The 27382-nt window shown below is 33.6% G+C and overlaps 1 protein-coding gene across 4 annotated transcripts in view; it reads right to left on the reverse strand.

Annotated features, from left to right (window-relative positions):
- RYR3 (ryanodine receptor 3) overlaps positions 1-27382 on the reverse strand; it is a 189206-nt gene that overhangs the window by 29521 nt on the left and 132303 nt on the right. For 2 of the 4 annotated variants that reach the window (XM_042883045.1, XM_042882959.1), the window contains exons 61-78: positions 24472-24521; positions 23887-23947; positions 23557-23795; positions 22892-22973; positions 20472-20602; positions 19518-19838; positions 18380-18620; positions 16967-17054; positions 16764-16856; positions 12219-12233; positions 9231-9401; positions 8337-8396; positions 7005-7136; positions 6406-6518; positions 2739-2835; positions 1098-1207; positions 726-777; positions 3-56 (exon numbers count right to left, since the gene is read on the reverse strand). In XM_042883045.1, coding sequence (XP_042738979.1) covers positions 3-56; positions 726-777; positions 1098-1207; positions 2739-2835; positions 6406-6518; positions 7005-7136; positions 8337-8396; positions 9231-9401; positions 12219-12233; positions 16764-16856; positions 16967-17054; positions 18380-18620; positions 19518-19838; positions 20472-20602; positions 22892-22973; positions 23557-23795; positions 23887-23947; positions 24472-24521 — 2110 coding nt within the window. The remainder of the gene's footprint in view (positions 1-2; positions 57-725; positions 778-1097; positions 1208-2738; positions 2836-6405; positions 6519-7004; positions 7137-8336; positions 8397-9230; positions 9402-12218; positions 12234-16763; positions 16857-16966; positions 17055-18379; positions 18621-19517; positions 19839-20471; positions 20603-22891; positions 22974-23556; positions 23796-23886; positions 23948-24471; positions 24522-27382) is intronic. The other 2 variants (XM_042883222.1, XM_042883138.1) reach the window with 1 other exon arrangement.

Raw genomic sequence — 27382 nt, forward strand, 5'->3', positions numbered from 1 at the left:
ACCTCAAACGTCTTCTCTTTCTCTTCCTCCTCCTCCTCTTCTTCTTCCTGACAGCTCTTTTAATGTTAGAAACAAAAATCACAAAATTTTGCTTAGTATGAAATATGATAGCTATTTCTGTAACAGTATTTGTATTATAGAAAGAAAAACATTACAAGAGTTTTTTTGAAGCAATAACTAAATCCAGTTAGATTTTAGATCCCTGTAATCCTCACATATTTGTGTCCATACACTAACAAGCTGATATTCCCTTATATATGAATACTTCCAACTATATATGTAACTTGTAACTGTAGACTATCTGTTCTCATGTCATCTCTCTATTTAAATCCGTAAGATTTGTCTTCGTAGTCAAACCCTCTTGACATGGAAGCATCAATTGTAGTCAATTTGTTGCAAACTTTGACTCTCAACTTCCTTTTGACAGAATGCAAACTTCAAAATAATTTCTGAACGTATCATGGATCTGCTCATATTGTTAAGCTTGTTCTCAAGTTAGTCCAGTGCCAAGTGAAATAAACAGGGTGGCACTTACTGGAATTTTATAATATCATTTGAAAGTAGGAAATTTCTTATTATGTATCTAACTCTTAACATCATTTTTTTCATTAAAAATGTAGCAATTACTAGTACAGAGCAGTCCACATAAGAGAAAGGGAAAATATTTAAAAAGCATTGGGAACTACTTGAATGAAGCAGTGGATGGAGCTTGAAATCATAGTTACCTTTGCCATCATGGCAGCATAGGCAATATATAAGGGATCATCTTCCAGTTTGCTATAAAGAAAAAGTATTTAAATATATGTAATGACATAGTAATAAAAAGATAATACTCCTGATAATACATACGTACTATTTTGATCAATGGAAACATACATATGTCTATGTGAAATCCCATTATTCTATTGTAAAATTCTGTTGTGTCTATGAGGGCTGCTCATAGTACCAAACCAACCAACCAAACAAAAAAACAAAAAAGCATTCAACCAAGGACAATACTAAATTGCTGTTATGTTAGATCACTTATGAAATTTTACTAGAAATTCAGTTTCTGGGTGTTTCTACTCAGTTCACTTTTCAACATGGCTCTTTCTTACCTCCTCTCTGTGAGAGCATTGTGACTAAAATAGAGGATAATCTGATGAAGTGGGTCAGGTTGTTCTTTCTCTGTATCTTCCTCTTCTTCTTCCTCTTTTTTTGGAGACGTCTATGTTCAACAGATTTATATCAGAATATACAAATTAAGCTTCATGATTAAGGAAAAAGATGAGCTAATAAGCTTAGGAAAGGATTTCAGTAATTTTGTTTTGGCTAATTTGTATTAACTTCCAGTAGTTACCTTATTGAACGGCTTACCAGAGCCTACAACACTATTTGCCTGTTTAACTAGGAAGGAATTATGAAGTTTGATACATTTGCTTGCATTTGATAATACCATTAGAAGTCTCTCATTTGCAAGGCATTGAGAATAAGACGAGAAAATGTTAGGGAAGCCTTATTCAGCGGAAATTGTGTGCATGTTTCCAATGGACCAGAACTGAAAGGAAGTCCAGCTTGAGCAGAAGAACCAATTGATAAATGGAACTAATTTTAAGATCACCAGAAGCACCTTATTCAGGCTGGTGTTCGCTAAATTACTTCCATGTGTCTGTTCTAGGTGACTTTGATATAAGAATAGAACTACTACTCTGTCAACTTAAAACATTTTTGTCAGTTTGGAATAAAAGATAGCCACACTGACAAAGGGCAGTGTATCAACTTCAGCTTACTTGTGTTGTTACTCTTTAGTAGGATTTAATTGTTGTAAAATTATGGTAATTATGTTAATAACTGTTTAATTTACTAGTAAAACTGAAAGAACTGTAATCACAGTTTTGATTAATGGTCTCATTCTGTCCTTCAGCAGAAAGCAGCAAGAAAATGAAGGAAAAACTATGACCGTTAAATTGTTCAGAATATTGGAAGAATATAATAGCTGTAGAATACAATGTTCTATACTAATTGGTCTTTAAAATCCAAAATATTAACAGTTTTGCTAACATTGAAGCATCTTCTGATGCACCTTCATTTGATCCATGGTGCCATATATTCATACGTATGGTGTTTAGGTAACACCAAACCCTTTGGTAACAGTTTAGACAAACCGATTACAGAAGGGGAAAAGAAAAAAGAATTGTTTTTCAGAATCAATATTAAGTAACAAAATGCTCAAGTTTACCAAGCACTTCCATCAAGTACACACGTAAACCAAAATTTTGCTGAATATGGCTGCATATATTTTCATCTCTTAATGATGTACCAACAAGAAAACAAACAAACAAAAAATTTGTATCAAAGCTGAAAATGTTAAATATTATGCATCAATGAAAATTGAAAAGGGGAGAAGCATCAACTGTGTCAAGCTTTAAAAACAAAAATAAAATATAGGAACATAGGAATTACCATAATCACAAATATAGTTTGATAATTGATCTAGACCATTTCTGTTCCCAAGAGTATCACATAATTCAACTGAAGGCATACAACACCTTGATGCATCTCACTGTGCATCACAGGTTGGATATCTTTTTGACCATAGCAGAAAATGACCTTATGCTCTGAAGCATAAGAATTCATACTTTATAAATTTATGCATATATATACAGTATATATTAAAATAAAATATAGGTCATAATAGATACATAAAATGTACGCTAAAATGGGCACTGAAAAATATGCCCAATTACGTTAGTACTTACAGCCAAATCCTGAACTAGTTTCTCCTCAAATGAATATTCCTCTGTTTCTATCCAATAGTTCTGATAGCCATGGAGGAAGAGGTTAATAGAACGGTGCCTGGGGGGTTGTGAAAGTGAGATCAAGAGGGGTAAAGGAACATAGTATAACAGCTCAGATGGTTAATGATTAGTAAGGATAAGTGTTTGTACAATTCTGATCCTCTGATTGGTCAGTGAAATCAAACACAAAACATAACTAACTTTCAATGACAAATCTGCATATATTTTTGAACTTTTTTTTTTTTTTTTTAAATACACACACATGCACACACAACTTTTTCTTCTGAAGGCTTCAAGAATGCTAATATACGTTATGAGAGAAATTGTGTGATTGGTGAATTAATACAAGCATGAGAAAAATACACGTTTTAAAAAATTGATAATAAGAGGGTAACATATGCACCTACTAAATGTAAATTTAATTTCATGGATTTAGCACACTGAGATGGCAGGCGCCGGCCATGAAGAACAAAATAATTATGAACTACTTTGCAGCATGTTATATGTGAACAACCATTGCCTAACAACCTTCTTTTTTTCACTTATAAATGAATTAGAAACACATAAAAGCTCTAGAAAAGAACAATTTTAGAAAATTCTTAGGTATATCAATTGATATTACACACTATTAACTAATTCAATTGGAAATTTTTCCACCCAAAATGCAAATAATTGCAATGAGACTACACATAATATTGGCCAAACTATTCCATTTTTGCATAGAATTTAAGGGAAAAAAATATTTTGAGGTGGCGTACATGACATTCTGAAGGTTGTTCCACATAGCCTTTTCATTCACTTTTATCCTATACCAATAACTATATAAACTGACTGTATTATACTATGGATTGCCTAGAGACATTATGCACATAAATTCTTATTTTATATGATACTGGTATATAGTCATCTCTCTATACTCTCCTGCTGTCATGGGTCCCTTTTTATTATCAGTTTTCAAAAACTGACCAATCAGAATCTACTGTGAAAATTGTACAAAATTCATGTTTTATGGCAACAATAAATCATGGCTGGGAAGGAATAAGTGTGTGCATAAGGAAGAGGCTCTCCACAAGTTACATTACCGTTAACTTGAGTATAAGCCTGTCATACTGAGTTTTTTCATGTACTTTTTCCAGCCAAACACGTTGAAAGGTGCTCAGGAAGAAATTGCTAATTTTGTGTCTGAAGAAAAGCATATAGGTTTTCAATGAAGAGCTAACAACAGAAGTACAAGTTAAATTCAATAAAATAATCAGAAAGAATGTATTTGTTAACTCTGTATGAAATGTTGCCACGCATAACTTTGCTGTATCTGTGTGCATATAACAGATGACAGACAATACGACAAATCATAAAAACTTTCTAAAGATAGTGAACCTAAAGACAGCTATCTTAGAGAATGCATTGATCATCTAAGGTACTTTTTCAAAGTCATTCATTAAACAGAGAACAGAAGAATCAGTATTTCCAAACTTCAATGATGTTTTTTCCTTGGAAAAGAAAATTGTTTTAAAATACAACTACTATTTCTTTTGTATCCTGAGGTAATTCTCAGAAAATGGAGTAATTATGAAAGAGATTAAAATAATTTTTCTGTGATTTAACAAACACCTGCACTTGAATGGATGTTTAAATTGCTGAAACATCCTATTGGAATTCCTAAAAAACAATGCACATAAGAACACACTGAATAAAATTAGTTTTAAATAGATTAACATTAAATTGTTTTGAAAGCCACCTAAATCTCTAGAAAATTCAAAAGAATTCATTATTCATTGCAGACATCAACATTTGTAGGCAAAAATCATAACCAGTTTGCTTACTGCCCTTTAAATATAAAATCACATTTACAACTAACACCCAATATAAAGCTAAAACTAAACTGAGGAAATATAAAGCGAACTTCATTTGAAATTGTGGTGCAAAGGGATATACATAGCTCTTAGAACTGATCACATTTCACTTAAAAAAAATCCCTAGGGTTCAAAGATGTCTTAGCAACTTTATCAATTTAAATGACAGAAGCAGTTATATCTGCAATTAGGTGTAAAATAGTGTGATAGCCTTATTTTCCTGTCAGAATCCTATGATTTATCTAGAAAACTGTGTCTATAAAATTAACAAAGTTTAAAACTTTGTTCCATCGAGGATTTCTCTCGCTCTTGCCTTTTTGAAATACGTTTTGCAATACAAAATAAATAGGTAAAAATAGTTTTATCAGAGTTTATTTTTAGAATCTGAAGAAAGAAATGGCTGGACAGTTTTGCAGGTTTAAGCTCCACCACAGGATGTACCACAGAGCTTGAGAAAAACCAATCCCAGTTTTTACATTCATAACCCATTTGAGCTCTTGGCATGTTTTCCATCAATTTTGAGAATCCTAAATATATATTTTTAAGACAAAAATAAGATGGACTGTTTTTATCATTTGGATGCTCGTCTATATTCTATGCACTTTATATCCATATTGTATTTATAAATAATTATTTTTAAATGCATATAAAACTGTTATACTGAAATACCTACCACTTCATCTTGTTTTTCCAAAGACAACTTGTAAAAATAATATAGCCAATAGGTCAAACTTAATTGATTTGGATTCATGTTGTCTTCATGCCTTTTCATTTTTCTCTGTCTCTAAAAGGACTGCTTTGTAGCAATGGGAAAGTTTAGAGAAGCTGCTATAATCTAGAACTGCTAATTTCCACACTTGTTTCACTTTTAGAGTAGAATTTTATGTCTTGTGCAAAGCTAGCATTGTTGTCTGTGGCAAAGCTACAGATCTATAGCTAACATTAAGCACGTAAATAAATCACTGCATAAAAATATTAAACACAAAAGGTGAAAGAGCACAAAAGAAGTTAAGAAGCAAATCTAATTAGTGACGTTCTTAGGCTCTATCTGAATATAAAGCAGATGTATCGAAAAGGAACAGGGTAAAGGGAAGGACACCAAGGTGCATGGTATTAATAGTAGGTTTAAAGCAGTAAATGGACATAGGCACGGGATGCACTTTCTCTCAGACTCTGTGGTACCTACATTCAACTGAAGTAATAAGCCAAGCAAAACACATGTCCAGAATTTCACTCCGCACAGTTCTGCCCCAGTGCCTGCTTTAATGCAACATTCTGGCATAATATCTAATGATAGCCTAATATAAGCATGGAGCATTCATGCAATAGAAAAGCCATACAAAAAAAAAGTTTTTTTGTTTTTTGTTGTTGTTGTTTTCTTATAATAATAATAATAATACAAACACAGGAGATTAAAACACAACCAATCAGAGGCAAAAAAAAAAAAAAAAAAAAAAACAAAAAAAAAAAAAAAGAATTCTTAACATCATTTTTACAGAAAACTTGGGGAAATACAGAGAATAACAGCTGACAAAAATGAAGCATTTTATTTCTGAGGCAGTGTAATTCCGGTGCCCTTTTTCCCCCCTGGTTGTCTTGAGACCAGTATTTTGCTGCTGTGAGGAATTAACTGATACTTAACCAACACTTTTGTCTCTTAAACTCTATCAGATAAACTAAACAACTAGCAAACTTGTAGTTATACACACAAGTAGTATTTCCACTTAGACATGTTATAAACAAGTTCTGGAAAAATAAATCTTTCAGCCATTTACCTGGGTAAGTTGTATAATGGTGCCATTCTAAAACAAGCAACAACAGCTCTTTTGCGTTGTTTTGACAGAAGTTTGTGCCAAACAGCTTTCTTTGATCTCAGTGGTTGTTCAACCTATGGGAAAATACTTTTTAGTGCATACAATAGAAACTCTTCACCTTTTATTCAAAGTTTTCTTTTTATCCACTAATTAACATAGCTAACAAGTTAGAAAATGTCACTAAGTTCTACTTTATTTGGAAACAGATATATATATATATATTTTTAAATGATCTGAAAAAATACTCTGGGCATTACTTAAAGTACCTCTGAATTTACAAAGAGAAGCTTAAGAATATCTCATGGACGGGGCTCCTTGATGTGAGTGTATCTGGAGAGGCAAACATGTCCTGAGTTTTCTCTGAACCAAAATTGAGGTACTTAGCAGATGTCATTTAAAACTTTGCATATATACACATGGATGTGTGCGCATGCACGTGCAATAATTACTCTTTTCTGGAAATGTTAATAATGACACTCACTTAATTGGAAATTATTACTATAAGGTAATAACCTCATTCTACTTTAAAACAAGCAGAGTACAGACATGTAAATTCATACCTGGTCCAGATGATACAGAGCAGCTGATATCCTCTGCACACGTTCCACATTTCTCTCAGGGTCAGGAGGCTCATCACTCTTCAGAATGTCTTTATATAGATTTAACTGCCATTTCACAGCTGGATCATCAGTCTAAAAAGCAGCATATTTCATACTTAACGTGCTGAATGAAGATAGTGAACTTGACTACCACCACTACCACTATTTGTCTTATAGAACCATATAGAATAGCTGCATAGGAAGAGACCTGAAAGCCCATGCTTTCAGGGTTTTTTAGAACCCAGTTCTAACCCATCTACTGTGGGGGCAGGGCTGCCACCCACCAGCTCAGGCTGTCCAGGGCCCCATCCAACCCCATCTTGAACACCTCCAGAGATGGGACACCCATAGATTCTCTGGGCAGCCTATTCCACTGCCTCGTGGCATAATGAAGAATATTATAGATGTACCCGTTTTGTCTGTACCTCCTAGTCTAAATTAGCATTTGCTAGTTGCTCAGAAAAGCAGCCTTAGATTCTGAACTCAGTTTTCAAGTAAGGTTCTATATTTTTATTTCATAAAATCAATAAAGTGCACAGAAACACCTGTATCGCAAATAAGGAAGCACATTTAGCACTGAGATTACAGGACTTCTGTACTCAGTACAGTATAAAACTGGTTTATAGATTTTTATTAAAGACAGCTGGAATTTCAGTAGATGAAGAGTCACAGCCAACTAAAGGCCAACAGTGTGGGCTTTTTTGCAACACTCAGGAGTAAACATCAGGAAACACATTAGAATACTTAGCGTGTCTAATTTAAATTTAGATAAGCTCAAATTTATAGCAACAAAACAACCATTCTCTGCTAAAGAAAAATGAATTACTTGGATAATAATGGGCACGATTTTTGAGCATAACACATTTGACAATATATTCAGCATCTAAACAGTAGGAACATATACGTACTTGCAAACTGTTGAGAATCAAGATGATACTAGGTTTTCTTATTTCATACATACCTTCTTAGAGATACTATTTCCTTGTTAGAGTAGATTTCTAGGAGTTTCATATTATTTTCTTCTTAGATATTAAACTACCACTACCTCTTTCTTTACACTTGACTGTTTCTACAAGACATCCTGAAACTTGAAAATACCAGCCAAAGCCATCAAGAAACCTCTTATTGCCACGAAAATATTATAAAGAAAAAGGATAAAATGGTAATTTTTATAATAACTTTTCATTTTCTGTTTTTCAATACCAAGATAATAATAAACAATCACAATTTCCATGTTTAAAAGTGCTATCCCACACCTGCATCTTTAAGACAGATTTTTTTTATTATTATTACCTTTTCCTGCAAATGCAAGTTGTTACGTATATGCTCTTTGACTTCTTCATCAGTGTCCCTCTGTAGAAAGGTACAAGTATTTTTCAGTTTGTGATTATGATTCATCTTAAGACCGCGCACAACACCAAACAGTTACTGTTTTAATCCTGAAAAGTACATGTATTACCAGAAGGGCTTGGGATGAAGGCTTTCTTTAATTGTGACCACAAAACTATTGCTGTCAAGCACCTGCTCCTCTGCTTCCCCTCATGAGTAAGTCCCAGGCAGGAATGAGTCCTGCCCTTTACCTCCTGTCTTCTGGGTTCAACAAACCAAGAGACCTCATATGTCTTACCCTCCAGACCTTTCCCCATCTTTGTTGCCCTCCTTTGAGCACTTCATAATAGTTTTATATCCATAGTTCTATAGTTTATGTCTAGAATACTTCTACATCCTTACACTTTTGTGCCCCAAACTGCACACATTACTTGAAGGTAATACTGCACTAATGCTGAGTATTGTGGGACAGTCATTTCTTTTGATTAGTTTGCTCTACTGTGCTTAATGTACCCCAGAGTAAGGTTGGCCCTTGTGGTTGCCAAGACACATTGTTCATTCATATTGAGCTTACCATCACCCAAAAGCCCTAGATCCCTTTCTGTAGAGCTGCACTCTAATCACTTGTCCACTTGCCACACGTGTATTTAAGTGTACATTGTATAAAAATGGAAAATGACGTAGAAACAATGGTAGCTGTCTCCGCACAACACTTTGCTTCACAATTGCTCACAATTAGAAGCTATACTTGCTTGCAGTGCATTGACAGTTTTACTATATTAACTGCGTAGATATTTATGTCTCAAGTTATTAAAGTTCTGTTTATTCTTCATTAAAATTATTACAATTATTACTTACATGGCTATATCTAGTCTTAGCCAAGGAGATGAGCTCTTGATCTCCTGGAGTACACATATTCAAGCCAATAGGAAGCATCTTTTTAAGCGCAGCTACAATCAGGGATGTTTGTATGGAGTACAAATCTCCCCTGCGTTTTGATTTCTTTCTCTCTTGATCTTGTCCTCCAGACTGTAATAAAAGATATTAAAATTAAATAAATAACAGAAAGGTAAATAGATGTAATTATTCTCCAACCACACACTTTTTCAATGTGTTCTTCCCCTAATGGTCCAAGGAACATCTGTTCCCAATGTAATGTATACACTTAACTAAAAATGCTGCATTAGAGGAAGAGCATACAGTCTTCAGTAGGAAATGTAAAGGAATACTTTTTATATGCTCCAGTGCAGAAATCACTGTAAAAGTAATATTTCAATAGTAGCGACATAGTTTTTATGCATTCATGTATATGAATCTCTATATTTTCTGTACTTTTCCTCTCAAACCAAAACCAACTCTAGAGTTAAAAGCTGGGTCACTGGGGACAATGTTATTTTGTAAAACTATAGAGACAAATTCAAGATGCTTATATTTTTCTTAGAAACTTACATAAAGATACAGACAAGTAGGGTCTGAATGAATGAATGTTGTCTGATTTGCCTCAAATGTTAAATACTGCTATCTAAAAGACTTTGATTCAATGTAATAAAATGCCAGTGAAACAATGCCTCTGGGAAAAGCAGTGTCATTTGGATTTGGTTAATATAAGTAAATCTGGAATGAAAAGTATATTCTTTTTACAGCTTTGCAGATCATGAATAATAGGTAAAGAAAAACAAAGAGACATAGAAGTAAACACAAAACAGAATAACATTTGTCTAATTTTCTTACAATAGACAGTGTACAACGATATTTCACACAACTTTTAATTTATAAGACAGAAAACCAAAATCTTTATAACGGATCCATATATTTAATGAACATATGGTAAACAAAAACAACATAAAAATAGCCCAGTTCTGAATTTTGTGCCTAGATTAAACTCCTACTACATACAAGGGGAGTTTTGCCTAAGACAAGATTTCAGGACTAGGCCTCCAGGCTGATAAAACACTACAAAACAGCGAATGCTTGCATTTAACCCTCCACATCCTTTTCCCTCTGTCAAATTTCACTGGCTACTGTTTGCTTATTATATTGTGTTCCAAATAAGGATACAGCAGAATTTATTGCAATTAATATTTATCAATTATTACCACACTATTATGACAATAATCACTGAAAGGAAAAAGGTAGCCGTACATAATCTACTCAGTGGTAAATTTTGGCAGGTTCTGTCTTCTAGACGGTGAATCCCTGTGTATGCAGCTGGTGTTGAGAGCATTTTGCAGGTCAGAGGGAACTCACAAGGGATGTGGCTTCCTTTCTTAAGGAACTAGCAATTGCAAGAGAGTACTGTGCCTCAAAGCTTTGCTTTAAAAGTGTGGAAGTGCCTTAGAAAAAGCAATGATGTAATGGCATTATTTGTACTCTACATTGACAGCAGACAAACAAATCCCACAATGTATCACTATATCCAGTGGCGTCACTATGCATCATAAATTAGGAATACAAAATTATACACATGCATATATGAAAAAAAAAGAAAAGGACAAGGTTTGTTTTACTTTTTTTTTTTTTGCATCTTTATGCCTGGGGATGTTTTACATATCTAATTTTCCTTATTTTTGTTTGAGATTAATAACTGGGTATGTAGAAGATAGGTGAAAAAAAAAAACTTGAACATTTTAAAACATTAAAAAAAAAAAAAAAAAATCCATTCTGCCTTTGCCATCATATTCTGCTGTCTGTTTGCAAATCTTTCCAATAAATGCTTAAGTAGAGTCACAAAGAGAAATAACAATAAAGTTACGGGAAAGTATGACAAAAACCAAGATCAGAATCAGGACTATTTACCACAATGGCTCAATTTTAACTTAGACTTCCAATTGAGTTAATTAAGAACTCTTTAAATCACAATCAAGGCTTCTGCTTCTCAGGACATAGGGAGAAGGAAAAGATGAAAGGGGAAGCCATTCCAGCAGATGGTAAGGGATCCACCTTACTTTTGATTATGCATCACCAATGAAGAGCACACCATAAGCTGAAAAGTATTCATCTGTAGTATAAAATTTTATTTAAAAACAAATGATGCAAAGATGAACTATGGTTCATTAGAGACTAAGGAAGTCTTGAATACAAGGATTACTCAAAGCTATCCTTGCTCCTCACATGATTACTTCTCTGAAAGAATGGTCAGGCACTGGAATGAGCTGCCCAGGGAAGTGATGGAGTCACCGACCCTGGAGGTGCTCAAGGAACGTTTGGATGTTGTGCTGAGAGACATGGCTTAGTGACAACTGTTGGTGATAAGTGGATGGTTGGACTGGGTGATCCTGTGGGTCTTTTCTAACCTTGGTGATTCTATGATTATGAAGAATTATTTTAGTTTTGGCAAAAGGTAGCATTTGAACTCTATATCTAATTCGACATAATTCATTCTAATGAAATCAATCCTCTATTCATCTGTAGACATGGTACAAGTTACAGCATGCCTCTCCCATGTATTTTTCTTGAATATCATAAGCCAAATGTATATGTTTCTGATGACTCTACTTAGGCATCATTTTCACAATGTCTGCTTCAATATATTAGAAAAAAAAAAAAAAAGAAAGAAAGAAAACCAAACCAAACCCAAAACAGAATGCAGAAAGACAGCAGAGGAGGAATATACATCTAAATTAAAAAGTGTAACTTTGCTGCATTTTATAGTAAATAAACATCTGGGTGTTCTGAAGGGAATTTCAGCTGCTCTGGTCAAAAATTGCCACTTTTAACTCTGAGATAATTTATGGGACAGGGGCCTTCAAATTTGTGACGCCACTGCTATGATCAATGGAAAGAATGCTTGGAGCCTGATCGTCTCTAAAGCTGAAACAAAGACACATCATGCACTTTGACCTGTACCTTTACTTGCATGGCCTGTATGAAAGAAAAATAAAGGGAAAAACATAAGTAAAAGAGATGAAAAGATGACAATTTACAGATTAGTAATAAGGTTATTCAGCTCTACTAGGACAACAAATATTGTAAATTTGTTGCTAAAAATAAACAAACTGTGCATGTATAATCAAATGAGGCCTTGATGAAATAATTTTTGTTCAGCTTAATTGTTAATAAATGATTGAGTTTCTAAATTTATCTTGCTATTCAGCATGAAATTATATGCTAACATTTGAACGTCTAATAATTAAGCACAACAATATGTACTCATTGTATCTTTTCCCAGTATTCTTAAAAAGAGCCATGTCGTTGGAGTTCTTGATAATACAATAATGAAAAGTATTTCACCTGTATTTCAACTTTTCTACCGCCTCCCACAAACACCACTGTGAAGATGCAACATTTCATTTACGTGCACATTTTTTCCACTGTGTAAGATGTTACTGCCTTGTAGATAGCCTGAGAGAAAACTTGAATTAAGCCCATATCTCTCAGCAATACCTATTTTGAGATTACTTTTTAAAACTTAGCTGTAACTCATACATATACTTTTTTTCCTCTGTGTTATGTTAATAACATACATATATACAGTTACATAAACCATGTATTCTCACCTACAGCTAGGTTATCACTGTGTCTTGTAATCTCAAAAAGATAACAAGACTAATTTGTTACAATAAAACAGCACAAAAATTCAACTGTTACGTAAAAGAGTCCTTGACTGGGTGTGGGAAGATACTATAGGAAATACTGTATTATTTTTAGTTTAAAAGTAAAAATAACTCATAAAACAAGTTTCCTTTTTGGCTTCAAAACTTTGACATCAAGCTATTATTAAAATCTCTTTTATATCTCACTTTTTTACGTCACATAATAAAGAAGATCACCTGCAAGTGAGGAATGACAGACTAATACTCAAATTAAGTGTTAAGCATCTTAAAAATTTTCAAAACCATACTCAGGAAAATAAATTTTAACTGAAAATGTGTGAAATATGTAGATTCTGCACATTGCTCATCAGATACATACTAAATGTAAGTAAAAACAAGATGTTAATTTATTTGAAATGACCATAAAAGTAATCCATTCACAACCTATCACAATATAACTAAAGGAAATGTTCTCAAAGAATAGATCTCAAATTCTTGCAGAAAACACTTATGTGAAATTCTCCAGTAATCACAAATTTGCAGGTAACATGCCTTGCCTGTTGCAAATGGGCACAAGCACAATGGTGGTTCGTACACAAACTTATTTGACAGCCTCAGACTTCTATAATAGACCTATCCAAAGACTTCTTAAAAATAGATACAAATTAATAGTGAAGGTTGATAAAATAAAACTTCATTAGGAAATTCAAGTATTTGGTAACTGAAGTATATCCAGCCACATTCATTTAAGATTCCAAAGCTTACACACAGAAATTGCCTACGTACATATTACACATTTAATACGTAAAAGTGAATGTCAACATTTAGTCTTTCATCCCAATAAGCTATAAAATACTGTAGGGAATTATTACAACTTAATAAAAATGCTATTTTATCCAGAAATCCATGAAAACTTTGGAAAAAAATCAGTCAAACAAAAAACAACCAAATAAAGAGGTTAGCAGCTGAAAAGAATGCGTTCAAATTCTCTATTTCAACACTTATTTCAATGCAGTCTGTGTTATCAGTCCCTCTCGGACTGAAAGTTCTCTAACTTACCATTCCCCTCCGAGCACTCTGCTGCCATTTTTTTTAGAAAAGAAAGATTAAAAAACTTTCTCAGCTGTTATTATGTTTGAGAAAATATTAACAAGTTTAGTATAATGAAAACACAATGGTACTTTACCCGTTTTTAGAATTTTATTTTAATTGCACACCGCTATTAGCTTTGGAAAAATAATGTAATACTAATTTGTTCACTCACTGCATATTTTTTTTCTGCATATGGCATATGAAGATATAGAACCTTCCATGCATGATATGTCCCATATTATTATCATTACAGTATCCTAAATCTCAAAAAACTTGTTATGTCTCTGCTGCAACACAGACTTGCTTAAAGCAGCCTGAGATCAGCACAGATCCTTTCTCCTTTAAGAGGCTAAACTGTTGTTTCTTGGACTGATTGCCATTACCAAAATTCGTGTTCACATTTATCTATAGATTCTCATGCCAGATAAACACTTTATATAATTGCAGTGTTAAACATAATGTAAGCAAAGAAGAACTGCTAATACAAGGAAAGTGCTAATTATTCTGTTGTCATACACAAAGTAGTAACTTTCTGAACTGTCAATATTCAAGCAGAGAATTATAAAATGTACTGTTCCTCTAACATAATGTGTACTGTCGATTACCCTATGAATATACCAGTAAGTAACCTTGTAGCATATCCTGAAGTTCGGGTTTTTAAGGTATTTTCTTGCTCATTCTAAATTCCAGAGTCTTAAAAAAATAATTCAGATCTAAATGTATGTATTAATAAATGCACTGGCGTTTAAGAACACTTTCATGATATATTATAAAATGTTATCAATTTCCTGATTAGAAACCATATATATGTAAAACCAGTACAACATATCTAAATGATGCCTCATATATTGTACCATGGCATTTACATCGTTATGAAAAAAAATGCCTAAATGATCAATTGTTCTGTAGTCACTCACACAGCCGTGCTACCATTTTAGCAAAATACCAAATCATGAATAATACTGTGTTCTATTTCTCTCCCTATATTAGCAATAATCATGTGTAATATCCCTGAACTCCATGAATTTTACATTAGTATACTTATAAAAATTTATATGCATGTAAAAAAATTGTATAATCTCCCTGTGTTTCTATACTCGTACAAAGAAAAGCACATTTACACAGACATCTAAATCTATATGTGTAAAAATATATTACTTAAAATATACAGAACAGGTATTTGAATATCTAATCTCAAAAACAAACCCTTTCAAATATGGGTTATATAAAGTCTTGATGCTGTATTCCTCTGATTTTATCAAAATCAAAACATCATGAGGGATACTTTAGCTGGTTTTGTTGGTTGTTCTTTTTTTTTTTTTTGCTGATTTGTTTTGTCACTCCTGCCATGCCAGACTGACTGAAGTATGACAACAGTTTATGTCATGTTACCAATACTGCTGAGAAACTCAATTTAGATTGAATATTAATTATCTGATTCTAATTTAGCATGAATTGAAATTTTAAAATTACATCTCATTTTTATCTCCTCAGGCCAATTCTAACATAAAAATGTCAAAATATGTGTATTATATTTATACTTAAGTGCCATGTTACAGTTTGGTGTTAGCGTGTGATTAACATCACATAGCCTGGAACTCGCCTACTAGCACTTACTAATACTTGCCTCTCTAATGAGGATTATTCAGATACCTCAATTCTAGCTTACAGTTCCTTGGAGCAGTATCTTGAAAACAAGAAAATGAATTATTATTAAGAAAATGAACATTTCCTCCAAATACAGAATTGTCTACATAGTTTGAGAACTGCTGTTCAGTGTCATTTGTGATCTAACAATGAGAAGAAGATCTGTTTAGTTGTAAATTTTCCAACAACAACGTTTGCCTGAACTGGATTTCAAAATATAGAAAAAAAGCAAAGACTTTTTCAAGAGAATTTTTAAAAATTCAATGAGACTTTTTTTCTGGCTCTGTATTATATAAAGTTGTACTTAAGTGGTAACAAAGTTACATACAGAATCAAAATATACAGAAATACAAAACAATACAACTTACTCCTTCTCTGGAATACTTTCATAAGAGGATTTCTTTAAGCACATTATAAATACGAATAAAATAGAGGTTCTTTGCTACGGTTACCAATACTAATTTGGACTTAGTTTTCAACTGACTTGTGAATCTTGTTATGAGTAAGGCAGTCTTCCTCAGCTAATGTCAGAGACACTTTTTACCTTGACATTTTCTCTATTATGAAGGTAACAAATGCATTTTCCCATCATCATGTCAGCATCTTATCATATTGAAAATGAGTAAAAAAGAACTGAATGTGGTCATTAATAAGAAACAAGAAAAACAGTGCACATATGGCACCCCACATATGAATACTGATATGCAGATACAGCACTCCTCCCATCAGAGCTGACAGAACAATACTGAAATTCACAAGAAAAAGTTCAGACAGTCAATAGTTCTTCACTTATTTTTACAAAATATTCTGTTTTTATTTTTTTAATGGACCAACGGCCTATATCACAACCTGTGTTGTCTTATATGTGTATCTACTTCAGATCAAGTTCTATGTTCTAATCTTCTGTCTTTGAAAATGTAGCTGATATTTAATAAATAACTCTAAGAGACTAAACCTATATTGTGCATATCTGTTTCCAAGTCTGTCAACAATAAGCAAGACTATTTTTTGCTTCTTCCATCAGCCAAGAAGCAGCAATCTAAGCAGACTTTTAGAGACTTCTAACACATTAAACGTATGATGGAAAATTGAATTGATCCAAAAATTGTTATTAACTTACCTTAGACATCTTGCTTTTGGTATCTCCTGTTAAAAATGCCAAATTGTTGATTTCGTTCTGAATGACAAAATTTTGTTCTTCTCTTTTGAAATTCTATAAATAAATAAATAAAAAAATAACTATCAATCTCATTCATCCACACGTACTTCGTTTAGATTTAAGGATATAGTGAATTGGGGAAAAAAGAATGCATCTTATCTTACATGTGACTTGCACCACAGGATAAAAACTTCAGCTACCATTCGAAACAGTTCATCAGAATCTGCATCTGGTTTCTTTAGCCAGTTGGCTCTGAAAGAAAATAAAATTAAGAAGTTTAAAATGAGGACCTTAATAATAGATATTGCTCTGTTTAAGAGATTGGGTCACTTTCATGTAGTTAATCATAGAACTTAACAACAATCACTTCAATTTTCCATTCCCACAGCCAGAGAGATCGTTTTTATTGGCAGCTTAACTAATTTCCAACAAAAACCCTAGTTCTTGTATACTTATTTTTGCCTGCCACCCTCCCCCTGGTGACAACGTTTTTGTGCATTCTGTGAACAGAACTAGAAAACAAACCTTGCTGAAACCACTTTTACTGAGTATTTCTCTTCTTTTTTTTCCTTTTTTTTTTTTTTTTCTCCATTTCATACTAAAATTTTTTTTCTTTTTAATCAAAACTTTGTGTTGATTGAAAAAATAACACCATAATGGGGTGAAGATGAAGAGTTAAAGGATTTGAATGAGTGGATAGAACTGTAAGGAGTGTATGCTTTAATATTTTTTCTTTCTACTGCACAAACTAATACAACTTCATTCTGGATCTGCTTGCACACAGATGCTCAGAGACCCTGGGCAAGTTAACTAACAGATGCAGCTCTCTCTAAGTTAAAGAGCACTAATGTGCCCATAAATACATGGTCATCTTTCAGCCTCCATGAAAGGAATTATTACATTATAATATCCTCAATAATTTCATCCTCATCCAACTCTGTTGGCGGATTTCCAGACAGCCAAGTGAAGTCTGTGTTTTTAAAAATTAAATGTTCCCTTGTCAACAAGGTCTGAATTAGTAAAGTCTAGTTCATCTAGAATTACTAAATTTTTAGTGAAAATTGGTTCACAGCATGACTGAACAAGTCTGCAATTAATAATGCTCCTAACTATCCTGTTATGTACTTGCACCTAGCAAAATGTAAGTGAATACTGATTGCGTACTTTAGAACAGTGTTGTTAAGGATAGTATAAAGGTGCTGTAGATACTTAGATAATACAGATATTTCAGGTACTCTTCTGAAGAGGATCTTGGGGGCATGTTCTGGGATGAAGAAGAGAGAAAGTGTAGACACAGAATAACCTTTAAGTAAATTGTTGAGTAGAAAATCTTCTAGTCAGCCCAAAGGCAAAACAGTATTGTCCAGATGCTTTTATCACCTTCTTAAAAAAAGACACACACACAGAAGAGGAGCGTCTTTGTGGCAATATCTATACATACAGTGATTCAGTTGAAGCAAAATAACTTTCTGATCCTTCATTGTTTAAGAATTTTAGCCATGCTTTTGTTTCTGAAAGGCATACTCTTGTGTAATAACATTGAGTTGCTTAATTGTTGAGTTCAATTATTAGTTTACCTGTTGTTGTCTACGTAACGTATCAGCATTGGATAGAAGGCATAGAGGTCTCTACAAAGAACAGCAAACTCATCGAGAATAAGTAGCTCAGCTTCTTGTGTGTCACTTTTACTGTCTGCTCTCAGTTGCTCCTCTTCCATCACAATCTTTACAGCTTTCTTCTTCAGTTTCTCCAGTGTTGGAATAAAGTGAGTTTTCAGCAGATCAGGTCTGGCTTTGCTGATGATAGGCTGAGCATAAACTATACATAAAAATATATTTGATCTTATGATTAATATACAATTGATACTTCTAATTGTATTAATGTGAATCCTCTATAGTTACAGAAAACCAAGGTCATAATGCTCCATGTATTTGTAAAGCACCGTGAAACTATTAATTAAATTATGAATACAGCTTTCTCAACCATGTGTACTGAGAAATTAAAAGCCAGTTACTGGGAATTCAGATTATATATTTCAGAATTACGTAACAGAATCACAGAGTATCTTAATTTGGAAGGGATAATCGTGTCCAACTCCTGACAGTCCTTCATATATTGTGGTGTCCAAAACTGCACACAGAGTGCTGCACCAGCACAGAGCAGACCAGGATAATCCCTCAGCTAACAGTGCTGAGCTTGATGTAGTGCACCCCACGGTAATTTTGGCTATCAGGGCAATTTAACTACCATAGTTTTGGCAAGTCAGATATCTCTAACCCAGTCAAAGCCTCAATATAATTGAGATTAAGACAAAGAGTCCTCAGTAAAAAAGGTGTTTTTGTTGTTGTTGTTGCTTTTGTTTGCTTGGGGCGTGGAAGGAATGGGTTGCATACAAAGTTTAAAATAGTACACCAAAAAGTTCCTTTTTTGACTAAAGCAAGCTAAAATGCTAATAAAATAATGTAGCTGACTAGAGTAAAAAATTTTTGCAATAATTACTCTCTTTCTTCTTGCTGTGAGGCTACAGTGCATACATAAAAATAATACTGAACTTTGAAAACATAAGAGTTATTATTATTCCTTATCTGCTTTTTACCTAACCATCCTTCTACTTTTTATTTTAAAAAATATTATGTAATAGGGTAATATGGTAAATTGTAATTTAGTAATTACATATTATTGGATACAAATACTCTTTAGAAACATTGACAGTACCTGCAATTCTTTTCATCCAAGATGCTTCATCTATTCCCAGATTGTTGTTAATGATTTTCAGAATATTTCCCAAAATGATGCTCAGATGCTCAGATGTTATCATCGTACAGCAAGGCCCGGCACTTTCAGGAACACTCTCAGACCCTCGTTCCCACCAGTAGGACAAATAGTTGCACAGCATGGGTAAGATAACCTCAATTACATGAGGCATTTCAGTATACCTTGCTCCAGACTCTGCTAAATTATTAATTTCCTTTATTAGTCCATCCAGCTGAGGGATCTCTGGACACATCTCCTCTACTGTATCAGGCATACCTAAAACTGCAGGCAGAAAAGAAAAGGGTAGAATATGAAAAGGTTAATTAACAAAACACAGGGGGAACATCTGCATTCATTTATGTTTAAATCTAAAGTACAAATAACAGTTTTACTCTATTTCAGCATACAAACCAGTTTTGAGTAATATAGCTAACAGTTTAAGATTATGGGTAAAATTAAAACTCAAGTATGCCTTGTTTACAAACTCTGCACACATTTGTCTCCCACTTGAGATAGATATTGGAATCTGTCAAGACTAAGTGGAATAGAAGCATGCGAAGAAAAACTGTATAGAAAGACACCTGTTCCCTAAGGTTTCATGGAATCAGAGTCACAGTCTGTCAGAATTTCCCTATGTAGAACCGCATTAGCATACTGGTAAGACAACTAAGCAGGAATGATATTTTTCTGTTCACATAAATTAAAAAAAAAAAAAAAGAAGAAGATGTCTGCTAGAGGAAAGGGAACAATGTTAACAGTCTTACCAAAACAGGGCAAGGCTAAAATGACAAGTAATCTTATAGCAATGATAGGAATTTTCTCCTAAAAAAATAATTACTAGTATTTGTTTCTAATATTTGGATAGGAGTAAATAGCTTTCCTCCCCTCCTTCCCCCACTGAGGAACAGTACTCACTTGCTCTTTCTCTTGCACTTTTTGTGTTGAAGACAGACAGTGGGTTGTAGTGGTTGAGAGAAGGTTCAAGGAAAGCTACTGGAATGGCTGCTGCAAGAGATGCTAAGCACTCACCAAGTGCAGGACGTTGCCTGTATATGACAGATACTAAAAGTCATCAAAGAAAAGACTTTCACTAGGTTTCCTGTTTCTAGCATATGTTATAGAACCGCAGTAACATTTATTGCTAATATAGCTTATCATTCTAATACAGAAACTATTTTGAAAAATTTTATGTCTCACATGAACAAAATTTACTGGTACAGGAACCAGCTGAAAATAAACCTCAGCACAAAAGTAAATCTAACCAAGACATGCTACCAATGGCATAACATCATCATCGTATAACTGCATAAATACTATTTACTAGAAAAAAAAAAAGAGAAAGGGGTGGAAATGTATAGATGAGGGTGCCTGAGAAATGATTTAGTTTCTTTCAGCAGAAGACTTACACTCGCTTAAAACTGAACCTGAATTATTCTGAAGTTCTGGAGCAAAGTTTATACAAGATTTTGTCAAACATGATATACGGATTGCTTAAATGTGACACTTTTCATCTTTATATATACACACACACATATATATATTTGTGTGTGTGTGTGTGTGTGAAATAGCTGTGAGAATTGAGAATTCTTAGCAGTACTGTTTAGTTAGAGATGTTCTGAGGGACAATAGCATAAATTTTTGTAAGCATATGTTTATATATAGATATACCAAATGGAACTACTCACTTCAACTTGAAGGAATAACATGCCTTATAAGATTCTTTCATTTAAAAAAAACATTCCTTGTTATCTGACCTGAAGTTAAAGAAAAAATGGCATTTTGATCCTAAAGTTGAGCACTGCTTAATTTCAGTAACAGTTTAAGTCAGCTCAACAACTAACTCAGTTTTACTGAAATACTGAGCAGTGCGTTTGAAATCCTGTCACCCACCTAGACACTGATGCCTGCCTACAACCTTATTTTCAGGTTCTGAGTGAGTCTAGTGAAAGTTTTGGAGACTAACTCATTTCCTGAGATATATCTGACCTGAGACTCTTCTAAGAAGGCAACTGGCATGATTCTACACCCATATCTAATGCAACTGTCCTGTGTTTGTGGCCAATGAAGTAGAGGGCTGCTCTGTGAGCTCTTCCTATCTAAAAGCAACTTAAACACAATAATCTTTTAATTCCTGTGAGATCACTGTCCTCCCATTACCACTGCTACCACAAGCTACTAAATGAGATATGATTTAATAGCTTGTGGTAGCAATGGTAGGGGGAGGACAGTTAGACTAGATGATCTTGTAGGTCCTTTCCAACCTTGTTATTCTATGATTCTACGATCACCCTGGCTCCTAGTTACAGTAGGAGTGAGGCACTACCTGTCTTGCCCACAAGATCTATGTCAAAGCATATTTAAGACTTTCAAGTCAAGAAAGAAAAAGAAGAGCCCAGTTTTGTGGGTATATAAGTGATTGAATGTGTGCATATATGTGAGAATATCTTCTTCACACAGGAACACGCATGCAGCGTGGAGAGAAAGAATTGTCCTGCAGAAAGTCCTCGCAGCTTGCATGAAAGAATTGCTAAATAAGCTCTGGAAAGAAGTGAAGACCAGCATTATTAGGCTAATGTAGGTAAATGTTCCCCTAACTGGACAATAGAGCTGAATTTCCTTGGTGTCTCTCAGAGTCTGTGAATTTTGAACTTTTGATTATATGATCATGTAGAGTGCCTAAACAAAAGCTTTCAGAAGCATAAGGAAGGGTCAGTGCTTACATCTGCTTCTGTCTTGTGACAGACCAGCTATTAGGGTCCCCTTTTCTGAAGCAGTACCTATAGATATAGGCCTCTTCTAATGCAAAAATCCCAGTTTTGGAGTATATCATAGCCATTAGATTTTTCAAATTTTAATACAGTTTAAAAAATGCAAGTAACTGGTAAATGAGCTTCCTTTGTAGAGTTAAAGGCTGTCAGAAGCTCTACCTGTGCTAAAGATTTTACGATCTAGACACGTATTTTGAGAACTCTATTCAGAGTAATACTTGAGACAGACATTAATTACTCGACCTACTTACTACAGCAGCATGTCTGGTAACAAGCAGTAACCAAACTTTGGGAAGCTTAATAATGGCTCATGGAAAAAATTAGCTTTCATTATGGTTAAACGAAAGACCCTGCAGATAAGCCACAATATGCAGGAGGAGTTGTTCAGCTTTTGTTTAGTCAAGCATTGTGAGAACTGAATTCTTAAGATACATGCAACTACATTAAACCTAAATTCAATATTAAACATTTTCAAACTGTTTCTGATTCAATTTTCTTTCAAACTGCTTAGGAATATGTTCCTAATTTAAAAAAAGATTATCACATGCTGAGTTTTTCACTCAATACCTTTCAACGTAGATGTTCTTCCCAGTCCCAAGAGAATAGAGGCTACAAAGAATTCTGTAACATGAAACTTGTACATCACCCACTAGAGAAAAATAAGAAGCAGATAGTAAGTATTTATTTGGCTAAATACTACTTCCTAAATATAAAAACAATGACAGGTCATCAAATATGCCAAGAGGTGAGCAGATATTTGTTAATAAAATAGTGCAGATTATCATGTTTGTAGAATATAATTTCAATCTAAACCACAGCAGTCTGTGAGCGTAACCTCTAGGAATGTGATCTAGAGCCTTCCGTTCTAGAAGCTTTTTCATTGCTTTCCACCTTTCAAACATCTTCAGGTCTGGAGCTGTGGTCTTAAATACATATAAGAAACTTTGGAACAACATATTGTTGCATCTCAAGGAATTTTAAAACTAAAATACAGGAAAAAATCAAGGAAACTTTAAAATAAAATAATGAAGAAAAAAATGTTTTTCCAACATATGGAAACAAAACCACAAGGAATAAAAATGAAAGCTTCTCCTTCAATCTAATAAGGCAAAAAAAAAATGGAACAAAATTAAGCAAACTTATCTTCTGTGGGAAACTTGAGTAGTTAATTGTTAAAAAGATGTTTGTATTATTGTAACATAATAAACTTCAAAATTAAATAAAATACTTACAAAGTAAATCAACTCCAAAATGATACTGTGAAATATGCTCAAAAATTGACGTCAAGACAGGTAGCAATGCTACTGTAGTATAATTGATATTCTGTGAAACACCTTTGATTTGTGTTCGTGAATGGGTAAATTTTCCAAGTTTAAGATTTTCTGAAGTTTTTTCCAGATCTTCAGCTGCATTTTCAAAAAAAGCACGTAGTCCAGCTTTAACTAGCTCAGATCCTGATTTCATAACAGTTCTGAAAAATAACAAGGGAAAAATGTAACTGTCCCTGAAAACCTCTGCTATGTCGATACAGTTCATAATTGTTATGAAAATTTACAACTTACCGAGTGTCCAGAGACTGAGCTAAGATGTGCAGGCAGCTCACCATTGTTGTAGAATCACTCCCTGTTTAGAGAGACAGAGAGACTGTGAGAGTACAATAACATAGAGAATGTAGGATAACCTACTGATCCCAAATGTCACTATTGAAAATACACAAGTTAAATAAGACATGGAATACATCTCCTGCCCCCATGTCACTGCATGGAGAGTTACAACTGGTTCCAAAAATTTTTGCACTTTTGTGCTTGTAAAAAAGAATGAAAAGAGTAAGTAAAGTCTACTTAGGTTTCATTTTTATTACTTGACTCTGCAGTATTCCAAGCTTTGTATCTTGTGTCTACATTTCTTTCTTCGTTTTCTTACCATTACCTTTGAAACAGGTATATTTTATTTCCCAACATCCCCCTAGCCTAACTAGAAATTAACCCATGAGATTCAACTGTCAGATGATGGAAATCAAATTAGTTAGTGTATGATGAGTCTTGAAAAGCAAACAAGAAACGACCACAAAAGCATGAGATTTTAGAAGTAACTGTTGGATATTCTTCAAATTTTTAACTTTATCAAGATCTTTCTTAGCAACTTACCAAAAATTGAGATCCTATGTCTAACAAGAGCAGCTAGTTTGCAGAACAGGCTAAAGTAGGAAAGAAAAGAAAAAAAAAGAAAACAGCAAGACAAGACAAAGATTAAGATTTGTTTAGAGAATACTAAGAATATGAAAGAAAAAACATGTGATGTGTGGAAGGTGTACTTAGAATCACATGTGATGGTAGTACTCAGTAAAATAACTGCATTAAGCAGCACAATCATAGAAGCTTCTGCACTCTCTAATTCGCTAAGCTTCTTTAATTATGAAATGACTTGAGGTATGAAATTTTCTTATAGAAGTTTCCAACAATTATGTAATATGTGGTTGAGTCTAGGAATTTCTAGGAATCATGACTAGGAATTATTTCTGAGTAAGAAATTTTGATAAGAAAAATTGAGCAGCATTTTCTTATTTTACTTCATATTTTGTGGGAAGCTAATGTTACAACTCTTCTAAGAAATTCAAACAATTTGAGAAGGTATTCTTTGCCAATATTTTGCCAACTGTGTTTGTCCACTGCTCATTTTAAGATTAATCCTGAAATATAGATTTCTAGCATGTATGTCAGGAGCTTGGTATGTCTAACCTATCTATCAAAACAATAGGATAATTAAGATAAAGGCCTACCTTAACTTCTAAAACTAATGACAGCTTGGCAGACTTTTTTTTATAGTCTGTGATATATTTTACAAATGAAATTAGAATATAAAAAATAAAGCAAACATTCCTTAGAAACTGATGTGTTCTCTTAATAATAACAAGAGGTTGTCATTGTGATCTTCGAAATAGGAAGAAAAAAACTATACTTCCTTTAAAATACTGATAGCTAGTTTTCTCAACTAAGAATGGAAAAGAATTCTGAGATATTTCTAAATTTCTAACGTTAGATATCAAACTTCTTTCACACGCCTTTATGAAGACATTTTGCAATATCTCTCTAGCTTTATAAATCTGACCTGAGTGACCTTAGGAAGTCATAAGATCATTCACAGACTGATATTAAACGAAATTAAATGAAAATTCCATCCTCCTAAACCTGAGTCACTTCAGCAGCTACTGGAGGACCATCTTGTATTCTTACATAAAATATACCTGACAGCTCCGTAAAGCAGTATATTAGGAATGCTGTTACGTGAAGCTGCTGTATAAAAACCAAAAATAAAAGTAAAGATGACAGTAAATAAATTATAAGAATAATTTAGAAAAAAAAAAGACATGTTGGAAAATAAATGGAAGGATGGAGGCTAGTAAGTTCAGTTCTAGACCTGGACTTATGTAATCACAAGCAAATAAACTTTACTTTTAAAATCTGTATGTACTGAGGACAAGTGATCAGTGCTGTCCAGCGGAGTGAAGGAAAGCAAAAGAACTTTGACAAACCGGCAATTAAAGAAAGCTTAAGAGTAAAACAGTTTGAAGATTATAATACAAAATCTCCCACAGAAAATAACCGGTAGCACATCTTGAACAGAGAGCAAAAAAATAGGATTAAAATATTAATTACATTCCTACTTAAGTAACATAAGTACTTAAGTACTTAAGTTAATATTCAACTTTATATGTTGATTGTAGAAAAATGAAAGGCAACATGTTATAAATTAAAAGGAAACTGTCTCCTCTGAATTGAGTTTTCTAGAATAAAAAACTTGAGTCAAATGGTTGATTCTAACTAAACCTGATACAGTACAGTTGTCTAAAAAATTACTGAATTCCAGAAATCTGGGACAGGGAAGAAGTGAGCAATTGTGTAGAGAAGACAGAATCCATAATTACCCCTAGAAATTCACATCCTGTATTTTCACATTCTCTGATATCTAAAATTTAAATGTGAGACCATTTAAATCACCCAACAGTGGGATAAGCTTTGATCGGAAACTGATATCACCAATGAAAAACAAATCCAGCAGAAACTAAACCTTATTAGTTCTGTTGCTCACTGAATCATTTACTAAAGGTTTTGATGCTATCTCCCTTATGAAATATTTGCTCATGTTGGAAATGGGGAAATGTATCAGCACTCTGTAGCAGCATCTTTTAGGCTTCAGAATAATTTCCAAAAGAGAAATTCAGTAATGTCTGAACTGAATGTAAATAAAAGCTCTCTTAAACCACAGTCTACTGCTTGAATGTTTCAGTGAAGAATATAATTGATATTTTCTATAGAAGCCTTGAAATCTACCTAGGGTGGGACTAGAGGTGTATTCCTTCGGATGCCCTTTATTTCAGACTCCATCATAGACATATAACAAAGGTTCACAGGACCAGGGTGGGATTCCCTGACTTTGTTCCTTTTAGATATCATTCTAATGATGACAGAAGCAGAATATCTTCTCAGTGTATCCAACTGAAAAATGGGAGGGAAGATGAAGAAAAGCGACAAGCTGTTTGTGAATTCTGACATTTGAAGTAGTAGAATTTCAAACAATAGTTCAGTAATGGGAATGAAGAACCTTAGGAAACAGGCAAGCTAGAATAACAAAAATGAACCAATGAAAATGGTCCAGGATAGACCTCTAAGGACTTCCCAATGATCTACATTCCAAGAATTTCCTGACAATACTATCTTGCGTATGTACCATATATTTGCATCAGTCAACTCTTCATCATCCTCTCATTTGTTCCAAGCTTCATGAAAACATTCAGAGGTAAGATAAAAAACTCCTTGTGCTGTTCTCTAAGGACATTCTAGCACAAAGCCATTAATTCTATTCTTTTTAAACTAAAAGCCAGACTCCAAAATCAGTTAGTAATCCTCAACCCCAAATAACAGACTGGAATTGTTCTCTGCTTTCACAGATGGTAAATGGTGCATTATAAATGTTCTTTCCGCCACATGGATAATGGCGAGAAATACAGAATTTCCTTCAAAAATAGCCCAGATTTTCCATACCTAGGACCTTTCACAA

This window comes from Lagopus leucura, unplaced genomic scaffold, assembly GCF_019238085.1.
Source record: "Lagopus leucura isolate 7727_CA_CO unplaced genomic scaffold, USGS_WTPT01 Super-Scaffold_1, whole genome shotgun sequence".
Lineage (NCBI taxonomy): Eukaryota > Metazoa > Chordata > Aves > Galliformes > Phasianidae > Lagopus > Lagopus leucura.